General features: G+C 35.6%; 2 protein-coding genes across 12 annotated transcripts in view; one reads left to right on the top strand and one right to left on the bottom strand.

The window, feature by feature from the left end:
* Positions 1 to 2,442: 2,442 nt before the first annotated feature.
* Positions 2,443 to 17,539, bottom strand: si:dkey-169i5.4. 5 transcript variants are annotated; one of them, XM_087303270.1, is made up of 6 exons: positions 17,478 to 17,539; positions 12,156 to 12,202; positions 11,756 to 12,079; positions 11,380 to 11,474; positions 11,208 to 11,283; positions 2,443 to 3,183 (listed from the first exon to the last, which is right to left on the bottom strand). In XM_087303270.1, exons 1-5 carry the CDS (start codon positions 17,483 to 17,485, stop codon positions 11,236 to 11,238), a joined length of 522 nt encoding a protein of 173 aa, XP_087159396.1. In that variant the 5' UTR covers positions 17,486 to 17,539; the 3' UTR covers positions 2,443 to 3,183; positions 11,208 to 11,235. The 5 variants fall into 5 exon arrangements, with proteins under 5 accessions (XP_087159396.1, XP_087159395.1, NP_001119932.1 ...); XM_087303269.1 differs by lacking the exon at positions 17,478 to 17,539 and adding an exon at positions 17,222 to 17,357; NM_001126460.1 differs by lacking the exon at positions 17,478 to 17,539 and adding an exon at positions 12,975 to 13,192.
* Positions 3,422 to 20,728, top strand: part of LOC100535347 (V-set domain-containing T-cell activation inhibitor 1-like) — an 82,218-nt gene continuing 64,911 nt past the window's right edge. For 6 of the 7 annotated variants that reach the window (XR_015522256.1, XR_015522257.1, XR_015522253.1 and 3 more), the window contains exon 1: positions 6,184 to 6,455. Coding sequence is in view for 2 of the 7 variants with exons in the window: in XM_087304658.1 (XP_087160784.1) it covers positions 6,419 to 6,455 (37 nt within the window). In the remaining 5 variants the exon portion in view is untranslated. Of the gene's footprint in view, positions 3,656 to 6,183; positions 6,456 to 20,728 lie in introns of those variants that run through there. The other variant, XM_087304659.1, reaches the window with a different exon arrangement.

The raw sequence follows: 20,728 nt of genomic DNA, 5'->3' as shown, positions 1-20,728 counted from the left end.
TCAGATTCAACTTGTGTTAACCACTGCAATATGCCGATGAGTTCCTTCAATACTGTTCTGCACCTTTTATGGTACAATTGAAATGAAGGTACTCAATTGTTCTCATAAAAAGGTACATAAGTGTTGGACATCTCCTTCTTTATTACAATATCTATGAAAATAAACATTACTGGAAAGGCAACGTGATTTTATGAATAATTAAACATTAGTTTTGCATAATTCTATTTCTACTTTAATATTAAGTCAATTAAATAGACTTTTAAGTGATTACAAAGGTATTGTGTGAAACTGGAGAAAACAAATGTTTTATATTGTACATGGGAGAAAGTTTTTTCTGTAACATTTTAGTGTTAAAGTTATGTTAAAGTATTTTTATTCTTTATTGTCAATGGAAAAGGTGCATTCACACAAAAAGAAACTTAAAAAAAACATTGTTTAAAATGTATTTGATGTTTAATATTTACAGAATTTTTTACGCATTTTGGATATAGCAAAATGTCTTTAAATAGTTCTTGAAGGAACACATTTGACCCTTTTAAGGTACAAAGTGTCTTGTCACTGTAATACCTTCATGTATCAGATTTGTACATTTGAAGAAGGTACAATATTTTATCTGCAGGTTTTAAAAACCAAAGTTACATTTTGTTTTCCCATGGTACAAACCATGCCCTTAAATGTACAAACTGCAATGGTACAAAATTGTTTCTTTGTCTTAAGGTACAATTATGTTCCATAAAAAGGTACTGCCCCAGTGACCAGGGTTTGTACCATCTTTGGTACAACATTGTACCACTTTTTTCTGAGAGTGTACTTTCTCATATTTATGTAGTATTTTCTTTTTAAATGTCATTTACATCATATATTTGACAGTTATCAATACATTTTTGTATTTTGAATGGATGAAAAATCTTTTTTTTTTTTTTACATCAAAATAAAGCCCCTTTCTTTTGTCCATGGCGGAATATTGCTTCACTGTTATATATAAAGTCTTTTTTTTTGTCAAAGAGATTTCAATTGTACCATTACTGTTTAATCTAGGGATAGAAAACCTAATTATTTCGCTTACATACCCAGATTTTCATTATATGGGATCTTCAATCATTTTTGACATTACTGCTAAACTTTTGTGCTCACCTTTGGTTGAGTACTAATCAGCTAATTTCAGCCGTAATCAGCCATTTGATTTGACAGTTTCTGCTTAACATAGAGGTAAAGTTGGTTTTATATTCGCACATTCGTCCATTATGTCTGTTTACGATGTTACTTTGAATATTCGAACGGATATATATGAAAGACTTCTAACATTACCACTATCTACTCACTGTGAACAATGTTGTACTTAATTCTATTGTTGAATTTAAACGTATATTAAAAGCAGTAGTCTGCCCAAAAACTTATCCATAGATATATACACTAGATATCGCATAGGGACCCTGAGCATGCGTCATTAGCGCCGCCACATTGGTACAGTGCTCCCAGGACAAGAGTCATTCATCCGCACTAGTCAAGACAGTGTTATTACGTAAAGATGCGGGACTAGCGCTGTCAACGGGTGTAGTAACGAGCAAACAAAGAAAACAAAGCACAAAAGCAGAACATTTCATAGGTAATATTAAGTTTTTTTTTTTCTGTTTTTGTATGTTCTGAACTTTAGTGCTAATCAGGTAACGTTATTGATGATAACAGTAAACAGGGAGGGTGAATAGTTTCAATTTCTGAAACACACAGTGAAATTTCTGTACACACAAACACAAGCTTTTTGTCAGGAATGCCCAAGCGGTCACTGATCCATCAATGTAGAAAAGTGATGTAAAATTATAATTTTCGTAATTAGAAAAAAAATTACATACTAACATCCAGGAAAACTCCCGATCATAGATATATGTGTATATCTCTGGCTTTGGATGGCCATAGTCCTCCACTGTACCTTGGTTCCGCATTCATTTCAGAGCGCTACCCTGTAGCAAGATGGCGGCGCTATTGACGCATTCCGTCCAATAGACAACAATAGGTCAGGCTACATCTAATGTATATATCTATGAAGCTTATCACTTTCGCTTTTTTTCACGGTCAGTGTTGCCATCTCCTCTCGAAATGTGCAACCTTCTATCGCCTGCAGTCCTGGTAACATTATTTAAATTAATTCTTGTTAGCATTAAATCTATCTATAATATTATCTATATTATAAGGCAATGCAGTATTTGATTTGGGGGCAGTGCTTTACTCAATTTTGGATTTCCATGTGAATTATTAATAAATCATATAGGCTATAATTAGTCTTTGTGGAAACTTTAGGCTTATCTACAAATGACTCAATGTGATAAACCTATTTAAGTACAAAAGCTAAATATATTTGTAAGATGAACATGTCATAATAACAAGATTATTTTAATTAGGAATATGTTTTAGAATTTCTAAAAACGTTTAACACAGGACACATCAGAGCAGCACATTCAAGTTTTATTCTAAAAAGGAATGACATTTTAAAAAAAAAATTTAAATGAAAATGATCAAGGACAAGACGATAACAATATTGTGTAACAAGCATTTTAACAATGATTAAAGAAAATGCAGCATTCCTGTAAATAAGAACAACTTAAAATATTTTAGTGGCCACATTGACCCCCAAATATGATCATTCTAAAATGCCTTGCATATCTCACCTTCCATATGCAAATCTGCAGTCAGATAGTACATTTTTGAAATTCTTTTAAACATTTTTGCAACTGATTAATTGTGTTGGCCATCTGGTGGTGCTATGATTTTAATTGTTAACTTGCAAATGCCTTCAGGCCAAGACCCTGTTAGTTTGGACTCCTCCTAGATCATTTCTGAAATTTTAAGTATTTAAATTAGCTCATCATTAATCACAGTTGTTTACGATCTTGAGTTTTGTTCTATTACCCCATCGTGCTGAATTGCAGCTGCTGTCCCTTGCTCTGTCTAAGTTTGGCCCATAACAGGACTATCCTGCCAAGAATAACTGAGTGCTAAATGTGCTTACGTCACTGTGGGATTATTTTAAACGACTGCTGCACATAATATAAAACAGCTGCATCAAAGATCAGCAGACGAGGTGCAGATGTTGTTCTTTTTGTGTGTAGGCGAAGATGGGCAGACGCAGAAAGAAAATGTTTTTCAGGAAGTCACTCAGTTCTTGCCTGTGCAGAGCGACCATCTGACCTACAAACAGAGTAAGTAAAAATTTAGTTTCAGAAAACTAAAAATATATTTACATACTATAGAAAATGCCACGGGTAGTAGATGTGGTAAAACTATGAACACATGTCTATTAATCATACTCACTTTGAAATATTAAAATGCCTGGGCAGATAGATAAGTATAAGTAAAAATAGAGTAGTAAGTACTTTTTCCATCAATATACTTTAACATTTAACTTTACTTGACCTTTTGCTAAGCCACACCCAAAAAAACACCACCCACCAACCATGGCTTAGCAATCATAGCTACGCGCAGGAGCTGTCAAGTTTTCGAGGGAGGGAAATAATAGGCCAAAGCGTTGTGCCTATGGAATGTGCAGTATCATAAAAGTGTAGACAGGGTGGTGGAATATTTTCCCTTTCCGAAACCTAAAACCCAAGAGGAGAAATGCCAGCCCAGATCAAACTCTATGTGCGGCGCTAAAGGAGCGGAGGTAAGTTGGTTTTATTTCCATATTCCTGACACAGTGATAGACGGCAATAACACACACCTCTTAGCCTAAAAAGATCTAAACTGTGTTTCTACAAAATACAAAGCAGGCTGTTTCCCAGCTGTCTGTTTTTTTAAGCCCTCGCTTAAGCACTTGCGACCATTTTACTTCACCTGCAGCTGTCATTTATAAGCCTCGTGGCCATATCAGATCTACAAATCACTGATGTTTTCGTCTGTCTTTTTGGAGATTTGGTCATTGGTGATGACATTATAGCTGGTTTGTGTCTGCTTTTAAATTTGGTGTCGGATTAATATTTGCTGGTAGGAAAAATCTTTTTGTTCACTTCTGCTATTTATACTTTCATCTGCATTTCAATATATTAATTTATTCCACTTAACTGCAAATTAGAATAGAAACTGTAAAGAGCACACAAACATACTGACAGTTATAGGTACTTTACATTGTTATCAGTCAATGATGCTAATATTCGGCACAAATTTGTCAATTTCTTCTTTCTGGCTGCTTTTTCTATGAATGAATTATGTAGAAGCACTGTCCATGCGTGTTTCCTAATCGGCTAGTAACGATATATTTCATTGCACAACAATAGTCCATCAGGCTTTTTGGCTAAAAAAGAGAAATAACAGATTAATTAGTTATTATTAGATTATTTTTAAATGTCACCTCTCCAGTAACCAAGCTGTTGAATGGTTAGCATATGAGGCTAGGCTAACCTAGTTTCTATTTTGATTAAATTATTTTCTAATCGGTTGCCTATTTTGTGGTGAATATACCATTTAAATTATCGTTGAATTTAATTGTTTTAAGTTTAATCCACTGAAAAAAAATTGTAAAAACTAATAAGTTAACTTAATTCCTTCATGTTGTCACATTCATTCATCCTCAGAACACAAATTAAGATATTTTAGAAATTAAAAGCTCTTTGATCCTCCATGAACAGGAATGGCTCTGAGATGTTCAAAGTCCAGAAAAGAAAGCAACAATATTGTCAAAACCTTTCATGTGACTTTAGTGTTTCTACTGTAATCATGTTAAGCTCCAAGAACACTTGTGTGCACCAAAAAAAAAATGTGTTTGATTGCTTACATCTTCTCTCCCGCTTCCGGTAAAGAATGATGTGCTTACTACAAGCAGTACAATGTATTAGAATCAAAAGTGCAACATGAAAGTGCAGTACTGTGCACGCTGATCTGATAAAGAAAAAGTGTTCTTGGAGCTTTGTTGTGATTACAGTTGGACCAATAAAGTCACACAGTATGTTTTAATAATGTCTTTGGTTCTTTGTCTAGCCTTTGAATGATTTGCGAACATTGTTGTCTATGGCAGATGAGGAAACTCTTGAATTTCATCCAAAATATCTTAATTTGTCTTCCGAAGATGAGTGAAGGTCTCGTGGGGGTAATTCAAAACAGAATTTATCTTTTGGTTAAACACACACTTTAAGGAGGCTTGCAAAATAGTGTTGGAGGGGCTCCAGGAGCATGGTTAATCTAAATCAAGAAGTGTGTCCTACTGTCAAGATGTGTGGGAGGATTACAGCCAAGATTACTTCACTTGTTAGCTGACTAGTTAACTCTAAATGATCCCAGCCTTACATAGTAGTAAATAATTAATACTTTTCTTCTTTGTGGTTAAAAAGTATGTATAGAGTTTTAGGGGTGATTTGAATATTTGATCTCAAATGGTGTGAAAATGCAGGGATGTGCAAACTCGGCCGGTGTCCTACAAAGTTTAGCTCCAACCCTAATTAAACACACCTGCCTATAGATTTCTAGTGATCTTGAGGACACTGATTAGCATTTTCAGGTGTGTTTTATTAGTGTTGGAGTAAAACTCTGCAGGACACCGGCCCTCCAGGAATAGGTTTGTCCATCCCTGGTTTACAGTGCATTCCATATAATGAAAATATGAATTCATTACTGTATATAAAAAAATCAACAAAGACAACTGTAAAAACAAGGCTTTTGCATCATACAGAATAATATTCAGATACATTTAGAGTTGATTTTAATCTTTTATCTTTAATGGTGTCAGAGTTTAATTCATCTAAGTGTTTTTAGTGTATTCAATATACTGAAAATATTAATTCATTACTGTATATAAAATCAAAAAGGCACAACTGTAAAAAAACAAAAAACAAAGCTTGTGCATTACAGAAAATAATTTAAACAATTTTAGAGTTGATTTGAATCTATTATCTTAAATGGTGTCAGAGTTTAATTCATCTAAGTGTTTATAGTGAATTCAATATACTGAAAATATTAATTCATTACTGTAAATAAAATCAAAAAGGCACAACTGTAAAAAAACAAAGCTTGTGCATTACAGAAAATAATTTTTAAACAATTTTAGAGTTGATTTGAATCTATTATCACAAATGGTGTCAGAGTCTGACTTTTAAAGAGCCTTAAGCACTGCCCAGTTGTTGTGCGCACAAACCCAGGAAAATTGAAGCCTGTGGTCCCACCCACAAGCACAGTACACAAAGAAAAAGAGAGTAGACACACACTGTAGCAGACGCCGGTTGAATCAACGCTGTACTCAGCTGGATATTACTGGAAGTGTGAGAGGAAAGTTAGTGCTATTTTCTCTACCCATAGATGAAACTGTGAAGAATCAGTGGTTGAAGTTTAATTTTGCAAAAATATCTCAGCATTCTGGAGTCTTACACCCTTACAATGGATAATTCATCAGCTGTTTGCTAAAGGAAGGATCAGAAAAGACTTGATGTAAGGGACTGTTATGTACAAGGATCAGTTTCTTCCTCTATTTCACAAGTGTAAGTAAGTGCGATTAAAATGGTTGTCTCCTTGTTTTCAAATTATGTATTTAACTGTGTTTTGTTACTTGTAACCGCTTGTACTGTATCAGGTTAACTCTTTATATTCTCATATTGCGTCTAAAGCCACATTGAAAGCGCGATGCATGCTGCTTTGTTTACATTTAAATGCATTTACGAGCTGGGGTCCGTTCTTCGTACGTGGATTACTCAGTTAGCTGGATTTGGATATTGACGATTTGACACGATCCAGGATTGTTTCGTTCTTCAAAGCTGATCCGAGAGATGTTGTCATGGCAACAGTTCTGCTAGCTCAAACCTGATCGGGAGCAGGTTTAATTCATATAAACAGTTCAAGCAATAATACAGAAAGTATGTTCCGAATTCTGATATTTTCTTACAGTAGTAGTTATATACACTTGGGAAAATGGTACATACTTTTAAACTATATATATATATATATATATATATAAAAAAGTTAAAGTTATAGTCATTAATAAAATAAATAAAGTTATACATATTAATAAAATGTATGGAATCTGCACCCTCGAAATGAAAATACAAAGACTGCCATCTGGTGCAAAGAGAAAACTTATTGATATGAACTTTTTAGATCGCTTTAGTACAAATTGTGTATAATAGATTTTTTTTTAAAAGCAATAATACATTTATGCAGTCATAAACATGTTTTGATAGTTAATATGCCAGTGATTTGATGCTTCACAAAAGTTGCAGACGCCTTTACCAATATGAAAATGCTTTTGTAAACAACCAGTTATTCTTTACACCGATTAAAAAACAGCTACTATAATGAAGAAAATATTTTCTAAATGTAGAACTAAATACATTGATTTGCATTGAAATACATGATGAATACTCTTGTCTTGACACATGAAAGTGTAAAGCCTGCAGCTCACAACAAATGTGGAAAGTTCTTGCGTGTCATATTTAACAAGCCGTTTACTGCTAATTTGATGTAATTTTCCTCACATGGATAATTGAATATTAATCAGATGATGTCATTACGCTGCTGTGCCGTCAGCCAATCGTTGCATTGCTGATCATGATTTCGAGGATCGATAGATCTGTCCTTCATAACACATGCAGCGATCTCAGATCAGTTCATCCAGACATTCTAATCTGATTCGCGAACTTGTTTGAAGAACCAAATTAGCGAGAGATCAGTTATCAAGATGAAAAGATCTAGGATCTGCCAAATAATCTTAGATCATTTAAGCGAGGTACGAAGAACGGACCCCTTGTGTTCCACTGCCGTTTGTCGTTGCTATGGCCATCATCAGCTGTTCTTACACACTTGCAGCAGTCAAGTTTCAAAATAGTTCAGCTTTTGCCACTGTGTGGATTAATACTGAATGTGTGTCCTGGTTAAGAATAGAGCAATATGCTGGTGTTAAACAGCACACACATCAGTCCCTGAAAATCCAAAAGACCAGGGGGGTTAAATTTGGGGTAAGGTGTCTGAATAACATTCAGGGCTGGAGCAAGTTGAACTGGCACTCTATTGGCAATCACGCTGCCCTCAACCCGAAAATGAAAAAGAAAGTGAGGAAAAGGGTAATGTGTGTGTGAAAAAAAAAGAGCAGGTAGAGTGTGATGGTCTAGGAGACTTTCGTTGATCTCCTCCCCAGTTCTTGGAGTTTTGGTTCAATAAACTAGTTATGCACTCTAACTACTTCTATATTGTTGATAAGCTGTGCTGGTCATTTCACTCTGTCTCGCACTGAATGCCGACCAATCGCAACAGGCAGTCATCGATCCAATCAGTGCAGATTAGCTTCGCGTTAAGGAGGGGTTTGGGAACAAATGAATCGCTGAACGATTCATATGGGAGTCGCTGGGATAATTAGATAATCTACAATACACAGTAAATATTAAGGAGGCTAATAATACTGACCTTAAAATATATATATTTTTTATTATTATTTATTAAAACTGCTTTTATTCAACACAAACTTATTTTTATAGAAAATACTGTGAAGAATTATTTGGTTTGTTAAAGATTACTTGGGAAACATTTTTTTAAATTAATGGGAAGGCAAAAAAATTACTTCCAACTATTTGTTTACAGATGCAAAAATGTGCCTTGATGTACATAAATGTTAAAAGTGTGTTGTTAACCTTTTATTCCAATTCTGGATCAAACAAAGCAAGATCTAGCTAGGTGGACGACTCTTCCATTATCGCTTGTATAGGCAAAATTAATACCACACTGCAAAAAATGCTTTTCTTACTTATATTTTTTGTCTTGTTTCGAGTCCAAATATCTAAAAATTCTCAAATAAAGAAGATATTTCTAGACAAGCAAAACATATTGTCCTGTTTTGAGAAATCATATGTTAATATTAAGTGAGTTTTTTCTTAAAACAAGCTAAATAATCTGCCAATGGGGTAAGCAAATTAATCTTATGTCAAAAGGAAAAACAAGATTATTTTGCTCAACCCATTGGCAGATTATTTTGCTTGTTTTAAGGAAAAACTCGCTGTCATATTATTTCTCAAAACAAGATAGGTTTTGCTTGTCTAGAAAATTCTCCTTTATTAAAGAATTTTTAGATATTTGAACTTGAAACAAGACAAAAAAATCTAAATAAGAAAAGCATTTTTTGCAGTGCATAAAAACCAAACATTTTGTCTAAATTTCTTTTCTTATTTCAAAACATTCCAGTGTTTATACTCAAATCTTTTTTTAAGACTTTAGATGGAATATTGCTCGCCATTCACTGATACAGTTTAAACTACTACACAGAATTTATTGGACAAAAACTATCTAAAACAAACCCAGAATTTGATCCCATTTGTTATGGATGCCGACAAGCTCCAGCTAACCTCTACCATACCTTTTGGCTTTGTCCAGAGAAATCTCTTAGAGCCCATATTATACATGAAATAGGGTCATATTTTGGTTGTAAGGGTCTCCAACAACAGTCTAATATGCATGCAAGGTCAAAAAACACTTTCATTACCTTGTAATCTGCATTTATTTTTACCTAATTATCCCAGCGACTCCCATATAAATCGTTCAGTGATTCATTAGTTCCCGAACCCCTCCTTAGCGCAAAACTAAACTGCGCTGATTGGACCGATAACAGACTATTGCGATTGGTCTATACTGACTGCCTTCAGCGAGAGACAGAGTGAAATGCCCAGCAGCTAATCAACAATATAAAAGTACTCACAGTTCATACACGCTCGATAGTGTAAGGCGTGGATTTTGGCTGCCAGTGGGTGAATGTAAATACAGACGATGGACTTGAAAATACAGACGACCGGGTTTGCAAGTGCAACTACTTGGTTTCGTTATCACGTCATGGCGAAACACCTAATGACTCGTTATCAAGACGACTTATTTGAAGCACTATGAGTCGACTCTTTTATAGATGAATCAACAGTGTACACTTACAGATTTAAGCCTTAGCTGGGTATTTCACTTCACTTAGAGCTGTTACACACTACATGGAAGGGCATTTTCAAAAACCCATAATATGGGCTCTTTAAATCAATATCTGATATTTTTCTTCTAAAAATTGACCCGTTTCCTTTAGTGGCACTGTTCGGACTCAATCCTAGAAATGTGTCACTGTCATCTTTGCAGTCTTTTGCTTAATAATTGCTAAAAGAATTATCCTATTGAACTGGAAAAAGCCTTTTCCGCCAAACTATTTTCATTGGATGTATGACCTGTTGCAGTTCATTCAAATAGACAAAATTAGTTATACAATTAACGGTAAAACTTTCTTGCATATTTAACCCTTTAGAACTTAAAAACTTTACTGAGGTGAAATTTGATTTAAATTCACACAATTGTTCATGTTTGAACAGTGCCAGCCCGTGACACAGTTTTGGAGATATATAATTCCTGCACCCTTTGGCCTGTTAACAACTCCGCTTGATAAAGTGCATGTCTCCATAGAGTTTTCTAACTGGTGAATGGCATGATCTAGTGTTCTATCTAATCAGTGCGAGTTCGCGTGTTCATGACTTAAGGAGGCGTGGCTTTGGACGGCAGGAGAGAGTCGTAAAATTTCAAAGCTATTATGCTAATGCTAGCATTCTGGCAAATCACCTACACCACCTTTAATATCTGCACGATCTGGAACAAAAATATATATTCATAAAAAAATAAAAATTGTAGGCATCTTAGTTAAATGTTGATGTATCATATTTTGTAAAACAAGAAAATGTGCTTTAAGTCTATGGATAGTTTAACAAACCTATTTACAAACCAATAACACTAAAAGACTGAACAAAATGATTTGTAACTAATATTAATGCAATCTAACTGTGAGAGAGAGAGAGAGAAAGAGAGAGAGGTTTTAATATGTTTCATATTTGAAATGCTTTGGCAATACTGTACTTAATGTCATGCCAATAAAGCAACTTGAACTGAACTGAAAAACTGAGAGAGAGAGAGAGAGAGAGAGAGAGAGAGAGAAAAAAATATATATATATACACAAGTACAGCTGAAATTTGTTTTGTCAAATTACATCAGTGGGCCTTGGGTTGAATACTAAAACTACCAGCATTGCGGTATACTTGGACAGGGACATTTGTATTAAACTGAATAGAATTAGTTTTCATTTAAGTTTAACTACACTCTGCGTTCTGCGTGATATGCTGAACATGTGCCACAATCTGATTATTGTTATGTTTTTTTTCCTGTTTATCTGTATAAAGCTGGTTTGACATTATCTGCATTGTAAAAAGGGCTGTAGGATTAAAGATGCACTTACTTAGTGGAAATTCTGCTTAAACCCCTCCTCATTTACCCGGGCTCGGGACCGGCACAAAAAAACCTGTGGCTGAGTTCTGAAACACAAACATCATATGTGTTTAGTTAGACAGTGTGATCTACTCATGACATTTACTTCACGCTACCGTTAAAATTTAATACACTGAACTTACAGTCACAAGAAAAAAAATTCCAATACACATAGCAAAAATGATTAAGGTCAAATCTGGTCTTGGTTTTGTTCCGTGGCTCGTTTTCTTTTGTTTTTCTGAATGGACAAAAATGAATGGGAAAAATTATATGAAAACATACATGCATCCATTCCTAGAGCAAACTATTAATGCTGGGCAAAGATTAATCCAAAACAAAAATTTGTTTTGGCAAAATGTATGTGTGTACTGTATATATGTGTTATTAAATGCAAACACGCATGCATATGAAACAGATTATAAATAATAAATTCAAATATTTATGTTTAATTGTATTAAAATGTAAATATTCTTGTTATTAGACCTCTTTACTCTTTGGAATAAAAATGTTTTTACACACCTTCGACAATAAGATTGACACTCTTATATTTTGATTCATTTATAATATAGCACGTGTAACTTCCTTTATCACTGTGTTGAAGATTGTTGAGTTTGAGCGAGAAGTTTCCATTCTTATATTCATCAGGGAAGGTATCAGCTCTGTTCTTATATGCTTGATTTTGTCCCTCTACTGAAACTTGTCCATTAATAATGTCGTACACGTTCAGATTATTGTGTCTCCAGCGCACTGTGATGTCTTGAACTGTGAGCTCAGGTTGTCCAGAAGAGCATTCCAAAACAACTGAGTCACCAATAAAACCCACAATGCTCTCCTGCAGAGACACTAAAAAGAGAAAAGATGATTAAATAAAAAGTAATAATAAGGCATTTTCTAACTTGACTGTTAAACTTGTGCTTACTTTCAGTCGACAGCAACATCAGCTGGAATAAGACCAATATTTTTTCCCTGTTAAAAAAAAAAAGTTTAAAGTAATATTTGGCAACACATATCATAGTCTCCTTACACTGAAACAAGTCATTGTTACGGGAATTTACCACTTTAAAAGTAATGCTCAATCCTAAATACATTGTTCGCTGTTTTAATAGTAATTTTTATGCAATTTACAAAAGGATTTTCATTTATAAATGTAAATTAAGACATTTTTATAGAGACAATTAATAGACAATTAAAGACTAAAGTTGTTATTCCGTTATACTGTTTATTTGACCCTTTTGTCAAGGTTATAATAATTACTGAACAATATAGAATATTTTATTTAAATAATAGTTATTGTTTTGTTATATTGCACATTAACCCGCCAGTTTCAAGCACTTTGCTGTATAACAAATAATAATAATAATAGTAAAAGAAATGTCTGTAAATCAGTTGTATGCTTTTGAATTGCATTATGGGGCCTTGATCTTTCTTCCAACAATGTTTAATCTTGAAAAGTTTGTAAAAGGCATTTTAATGACATTTTAATAGCGTAAAGTGATATATTGCATGGTTTGGTGTTGTATATTATGGTACTGTAATAAACTGCCACTACTATTTCTGTCATTTTACAGACTTATTTCTCTCTATATTATTTCATTTACTGCATCTGATCATACATAATACTTTATTGTATTTAATTTATATTTTCACTCTCCAAGTCCTTTAAGATAAGAAACACAAGATGATGGCGGTGTTACACCAAATTCTGCGACCGCCGTATTCTGGTAGGCGCTGTTCTCACTGTTTAACTTGAAGGTGTTTCTCAATTCCAAGAACGCAGAGAATGGACTTGCGTTCTTGTGGAGAGCGGTCTTGCCAGGTGTCCTCGGAAGAACGAACTCAGGAGACCGCGAGGGCAGAGAATGCGTCCTTTGAGAAATGGGACGGTGTGTCCTCGATATCAAGAACACATCCGGGAAGTTTCACGCGTCCTCCGTACTTGCGATCTTGAGTATTGGAACTGAACTTAGGCAGCTGATGATGACGTTGCACGAGAACACGAGGACGCAAGACCGCTGAAGAACGCATATTGAGAAACAGCCCAACTCGCTCCCACAGGCGGACTGGACACGCAAACAGCGTACATACTCTCACGTGAACGCGCTCGGCGCTCGTGCACATTATATGAGCGCGTCAATATATTTCATCGTTCTCTGTTTACTATTATTTTTCTTGCCTTTGATATATAGATGTTAAGTTTACATATATTTAACAGCCCATCAAATAAAGCAATTTGCTATAATATGACCAGTACAGCGAGCTTTTATATTAATTTTAGGTTATTAAACCATCTATCTATCTATCTATCTATCTATCTATCTATCTATCTATCTATCTATCTATCTATCTATCTATCTATCTATCTATCTGTCTGTCTGTCTGTCTGTCTGTCTGTCTGTCTGTCTGTCTGTCTGTCTGTCTGTCTGTCTGTCTGTCTATCTGTCTGTCCATCTGTCTGTCCATCTGTCTGTCTGTCTGTGTAATTAGTCTAGTTTGCGTCGTTAATGCCTCGTTAATGCACCCAGGTTGCGTGTGCTGAATTAATTGTTCAATGCTAGTATCTGATCCCTCGTATTTCACACAGAAAAAAATAATGTTCTCCAAATGCAAACAGCTTACATGATAATAAAAAACTACAATTTTGATAATACATACCCAATAAATAAATATATATATAATAAATAAATATATATATATATATATATATATATATATATATATATATATATATATATATATATATATATATATATATATATATATATATATTCAAATATGATAAAATACAACACGCATGGTTCAATCAAACAGTTTGTAATAATGTTTCTGGACAGTTTTGCTCTCTCTTTCTCTTTTCACCGCACACTTGCATCTTTCAAAATGATATACAAGACTTTTTAATGCTCATTTTAGTATTATTATCGTATCCATATTAAAGGACTATGTGTTAATTCATGCATAAGTATATAGATCTACACCATGGTTTTGTTTTGAAGTTTTTATTTGGTCAGCAAAAACTCATAGCAATAAAAATAATTCTACACCTAATTTTATTTAAAGTTTATGCAGATTATTTTTTCCAAAATGCCAAATCACAGTCCTCCGTGCATGCCAAAACAGTTAGGAAAACCATTATAAATATTACCTTAAAAATAGGTATATAGCCTACAGATAAGTGTTACCTGACATAGTCAAAATAAAAATAAACAAAAAATGCAAGTCTCTTCCCTGCCTTACTGTCTTTTTCAAGTTAGGATTTTTTTTTTAAATCACACAAAAGAAAATGTATGATACATATATATATATATATATATATATATATATATATATATATATATATATATATATATATATATATATAAAGTGTTTTGTTTCATCACAACTGTGGAGTCTCTGCAGTTTGCAAATAATATCTCTGTATGGGACAATGACAGGGGAAAAAATTGCCATTAGACTGCTGAATGAATCTGGTACTTTGTTTTTCACTGCATAAAAATAATCAACTTACAAAAATAAGTTGTGTGAAAAAAAGGGTATAATTTGGAGATATTTTGCCTTTTGATATTTTTTATTATAGAATTGTGCGAATTTAGAAAATGTTAATTCAATATTACATTTTAGTGATAAGTAATTGCCAAATTGTCAAGCTATAATTTCCATAGTAACTTTTTCCCACATGACTAAGACCCAATTAACCCTTCATATAGTTGTAGATAAAAGTATATTTTGGTTCAATAGATGACCTTAGTGAGCTGTGCCACTATTGTGGGGAAAATAATATAGAAGTGGAAGAAGAAAGGGGAAACATACAGTAAACCATTACCTTGTTCTTGAGTAACCTTCTTTTAAAATAAGATGGCAGTCTCAAAACATTTATTCCTTCGTTACAGATTCAGTGACACGTGTGACCAGAGGTATCACATGTAATGTGTTTAAGCCTGACTCCATGAAGCCCCTACAACTGTGCAGAATGTTAATCCCATACCATGTCTTTATGTTAATAGTTTTCAAGTAATTGTTAAGTTAAATGTTTTCTTAGATTTAACCTTTTTGAAAATATACACATAAAAAACATTTCATTTTAAATTAAATTATGCACCTTACTTATTTTAACTTGTGTGCCTACATTCTGTTAACCAGTATTTTACACACACATTTCACATTTACTTCAATAATTTTCTTTTTAATTTAAAAGCCAATTTAGAAATTCTATAAACATATTTAGGGAACATTTAAAAGGGATCAACAGTAATCTACATAACTGCTTACAAGGGAAAAATGCTAAAACAAACTAGACTAGCTACACAGACAGACAGACAGACAGACAGACAGACAGATAGATAGATAGATAGATAGATAGATAGATAGATAGATAGATAGATAGATAGTGTGTTTTAATAACCTAAAATTAATATAAAAGCTCGCTGTACTGGTCATATTATAGCAAAATGCTTTATTTGATGGGCTGTTAAATATATGTAAACTTAACATCTATATATCAAAGGCAAGAAAAATAATAGTAAACAGAGAACGATGAAATATATTGACGCGCTCATATAATGTGCACGGGCGCCGAGCGCGTTCACGTGAGAGTGTGTACGCTGTTTGCGTGTCCAGGGGTCCGTTCTTCGTACGTGGATTACTCAGTTAGCTGGATTTGGATATTGACGATTTGACATGATCCAGGATCATTTCATTCTTCAAAGCTGATCTGAGAGTTGTTGTCATAGCAACAGTTCTGCTAGCTCAAACCTGATCGGGAGCAGGTTCAATTCATATAAACAGGATTAGATCGAGTCAGTTCAAGCAAAGATAATAGAGAAAGTACCGAATTATGATATTTTCTTACAGTAGTAGTTATATACACTTGGGAAAATAGTTTAAAAAAATTAACTATATATATAAAGTTATAATTATTATTAAAATAAAGTTATATTAACAAAACTTATGCAATCTGCACCCTCGAAATGAAAGTACAAAGAGAAAATTTATTGATATGAACTTTTTAGATCGTTTTAGTACAATTTGTTTATGAGAAATGCAAAATATGTGACTTTTTAAAAAAAGAAATAATACATTAATGCAGTCATGAACATGTTTTGACAGTTAATATGACAGTGATTTGATGCTTCACAAAAGTTGCAGACACCTTTACCAATATCAAAATGCTTTTGTAAACATCCAGTTATTCCATACAACGATTAAAAAACGGCTACTATAATAAAGAAAATCTTTTCTAAATGTAGAACTAAATACATTGATATGCATTGAAATACATGATGAATACTCTTGACACATGAAAGTGGAAAGCCTGCAGCTCACAACAAATGTGGAAGGTTATTGCGTGTCATATTTAACAAACCATTTACTGCTAATTTGATGTAATTTTGCTCACATGGATAATTGAATATTAATCAGATGATGTCATTACGCTGCTGTGCCGTCAGCCAATCGTTGCATTGCTGATCATGATTTCGAGGATCGATAGATCTGCCCTTCACAACACACGCAGCGATCTCAGATCAGTTCATCCAGACATTCTAATCTGATTCACGAACTTGTTTGAAGAACCAAATTAGCGAGAGATCAGTTATCAAGATTAAAAGATCCAGGTTCGGCAAAATCATCTTAGATCATTTAAGCGAGGTACGAAGAACGGACCCCAGTCCGCCTGTGGGAGCGAGTTCAAGTAAAACAGTGAGAACGGCGCCTACTAGAGTCACAGAATACGACGGTCGCAGAATTTGGTGTAAGCAAAGTAATAAAAATAGTTTGCGTATGTGTCCGAAATATTTCGACAAATGATGGGTGAAGTGATGGACATAAGCCGACCAATCAGCTAATTGCACCAAATTTAGCCTGGCTATTTTATCCCGTTTTCATAAACATTACAAATGATGGCTTATTTCAAGCTAACTGTGTAGTGTTACCGAACATATTAGCTTGAATGGTAGGCTATTATTCAGAAAAAAACTTCGACAGACATACCTGGATTTTCCCAACATCGTCACTCACTGCCTAAGTCACTTACGGTGAAAAACAGTTAATTATTTTTTAACGTTAACCTGATTTTAAAATGCGGTGCTATCTGCCCTCTGCAAGATCGAACGGCTGTTTCACTTTTAATTTGCTCTTCCTGTACGTCTGGGTGACGTGAAACTGACGTTTCGAAGCACCGGTAGTTGTTGCCGGACGTTAACGAGAAATATTGTTATTATTTATTAAAAATTTCATTTATTTTCACCTGGCCATGTATCCGATCTAGACTTTTCCAAGCATTATCTGAAACACCCTGGTCATGTGACTAAAGTGTTCAAACAGTGTTGCCAGATGTAGCAGACCGATTCCAGCCCATAATATTCCATATTGTTCAGTTATTATTCTAAACTTTAAAATAAGATGAGAAATTAGTAAAAAAAAAAAAAAGGTCTAATAAACGACGCAATAACATTTTTATTGCATATGTCTTAATTTTATTAATGACCTAATTTACATTTATAAAAGAAAACATTTTCATAAATGGGGCGAAGCATGCTAATAGGACTTTTAATTTGCCTTTAACCTAAGCGCTTCCGGCGAATTGAATGGCAATGCAAAATCCGGTGCGTTTAAGGTCTGTTTTGATGGTGAAATGAAGCTTTCTGAACCAGTGAAGCGCTCGACTCAATTGTATCGGAAAAGGGTTCGTTACTCGAAGCTTTCTAAATCAGAGCTCGATGAGGACCTCTTCTGGTGAAAGTGTGGGAAAGCACTGTGCTGCCATAATGTCAAATGTTCACAACTGACCAACTCATTCATGTAGTAATACAACAACAGCAATATAAACAAATTACTCAAATACTGTAGTTTTTACACAAGATATATTACATTACACAACTGATGACTGTGGTAAAATCCAAGGTATTCAAAAGTTTATCATAATACAACTAGCTCTGCTCCAAGCGGGGATCAAACCAGCGATTCCTGTGTGGGAGGCGAGTGCTCTAGAAGGACGCCATGTGATTGATACTATAAAGATGCGCTCGCCAGATGGTCTCTGTTAAAGACAATACTACGATATGCAGTGGTTTTCTTTAAAGATAGTTGTAAAAAAATAAGCTAATACACTTTAGTATGGTTCAAAACCTTTTTACTAAAAATTACTATTGTATTTTAGTTTAATTACTGCTGTGTGGGACTGGTGCAGTGCTTTGAAACAGTACAAATGTATGTAATCGACGCCTAATCTCTCGCTATACTCTTTACTATGAGGGTGTTTAAACATTTGAATCAAAATTTGAAGCAGTCACGTGGGTAAAGGCGAAAATGAAGCTTCGGACGTCACTGATCACGTGATGATGGCAAAACGAATCAAGCTCCGGTACACTGCTTCACTGCCAGATGTATCGTTTTTTTGATACATGCTTCGAAGCCTCGGCGCACAACGTCACATCACTACTGTTTTCTTTAAAAAAAAAAAAATCAGCGATCTCCAATAGCTGAGTGATATCCGATTTAAAGTGGGTCTCAGATTGTACAAGAAGCACTGCATTAAATTACATTTTCCCTGCCATATCTTTATAATATGAGCATTTATTTTACCCCAGTATATTCAATGGAGCTTCTGCGTTAGCCTGCCGATTCTGACGAGCGCGTGGGAGTAAACAGCTTTTTGTCTCGTTTTACGCTTGAGCAACTAAATAAATGCTAAAGTTTATTTAACTAAATGTATTTTAATGACATTTCAACATCGATGCTGTATAAGGAACCGTATAAAATGAGAAAAAGTTCACAATAACAGGTCACCGGAAGTGTATCAGCATGGGAACAGCACTAGCTCGGCATATACCCTATTGCCCAAACAGTTAAAACAGCAAGCAATGTATTTAGGATTGAGCATTACTCTTTTAAAGTGTTACATTTCTGTAACCGTGACTTGTTTTATGTTTCAGTGTTGTTACAATATGTTATGTATATAGACAGCAGGATGGGAGAATGTGACAGACCATGTATGGTTTGTAGTGTATGACGTCATTGCTATGCGCATGCATGTGAGGTAAAGGAAGCACAGTGAAAACCTGCGTGTCTGAGATTCATTGATATATAGAGTGATAGTTGAGAATTAGAGTGAACTAAGCATAAACATGGTGGCAGCGGTAAATTACCAAGAAGAAAAGTGAAAGACCGAGGTAAATCACTACGGAGAAAGTAATTAAGAGAGACGTGCGCCGATCATGGAGGGTGCTTTCGGATTGAAGCCGCCAGCGAATTTTGACTGGAATGCGACGAATATACCAAAAGCTTGGAAAGCATGGGAAGAAGAGTTCCCCTTCGGGGGGAACTCCAGCACTATAAGTGGATTTGATTGTAAAATCCACGCATTGGGAGGTTCGGTTCAAAAGCTACTCGTCTGAAAGAGTATTGAACGGGCCAATTAAGAATGAATTGGCAGCGCAAGCCTGCGCAGGTGAGCGGCATAAGCAATCAACTGAGTATATAAGCTCACCTGGCGCCAGCAGACGCTATCCTTTTCGCTTCAGAGACTTTCTGATCGAGTCGATGAGGGTTCCTCCTGCTGTGACCAGCGATTCTGAGCGAACGAGAGCATTCTCCCGGTCCAGAGTGTGTACACGCAGCGGCAGACGGTTGAGCTGGGTTTCTCCCTTGCCTGGCGTTCTTTGGGTCCGGTCCTCCAGAGCGGTGCGTATAAAGTTGCAAACTTCACAGAAAGAGCAACACAGTCGTGCAGCACGTCCTTTTCAGGACGGCGCTCCGACTGTGCGTTTCTGGATGCGGTGGTTTCCTGTCCTCGGATGATGGGCGCGGGCACTGCGTTACATGTCTGGGGGTCCAGCATGTTAATGCGCTGCTCGCGGGCAGTTCATGTCGTCATTGCGATGCCATGACTGTTGCGCAAGATCGCGGTTAGCCTTTGCAAAAGGGCGAACCACCCCAGTTGTCCCCTGCTCTGCAGCGGGCACTCGGGCAGATCTGAGGGTTTCAGCGAGAGATAATCCGTCGCCCATGGGCCCGCGGACCTCCCGCTCCTCTAAGCGCTCCATCCAAGCTTCGGGCGGGGGAAGCGATCCGTCTAACAGATGGTAGCCCTTACGCCCGATGACACCGGAGACCAGATGTCCACCGCGGCATCGGAGGGTGGGCTTTCATTGTCCGATGATGATCCAGACCCGCTCGCCCCCTTCGGGCTGGTGAGCGCTGTCACTACGGATCCTGAAACGGACATGTTAGCTGTGCTTTCCCGGGCTGCTTCTAGACCGACTAGAGGGGCGTTCCCTTCTTCCCGGAGGTGCACAGTAGGCTCACGCGGTCTTGTAAAGCACTTTTTTCTGCTCGTGCTGCGTGTCCCTCCACCCTAATCACTCTTGACGGTGAAACAGCCAGGGGGTATGTGGCGATTCCTCAGGTTGAGTGCGCGATGGTGGTAAATCCGCGCGGCGCCTCTTCTTGGCGGGGTCCGCCTCGTCTCCCATCCAAAGCCTGTAAGTTATCTACCTC

Source organism: Danio rerio, chromosome 22 (assembly GCF_052040795.2).
Source record: "Danio rerio strain M-AB ecotype USA chromosome 22, GRCz13ab, whole genome shotgun sequence".
NCBI lineage: Eukaryota > Metazoa > Chordata > Actinopteri > Cypriniformes > Danionidae > Danio > Danio rerio.
This window is presented reverse-complemented; position numbering and strand designations above follow the sequence as displayed.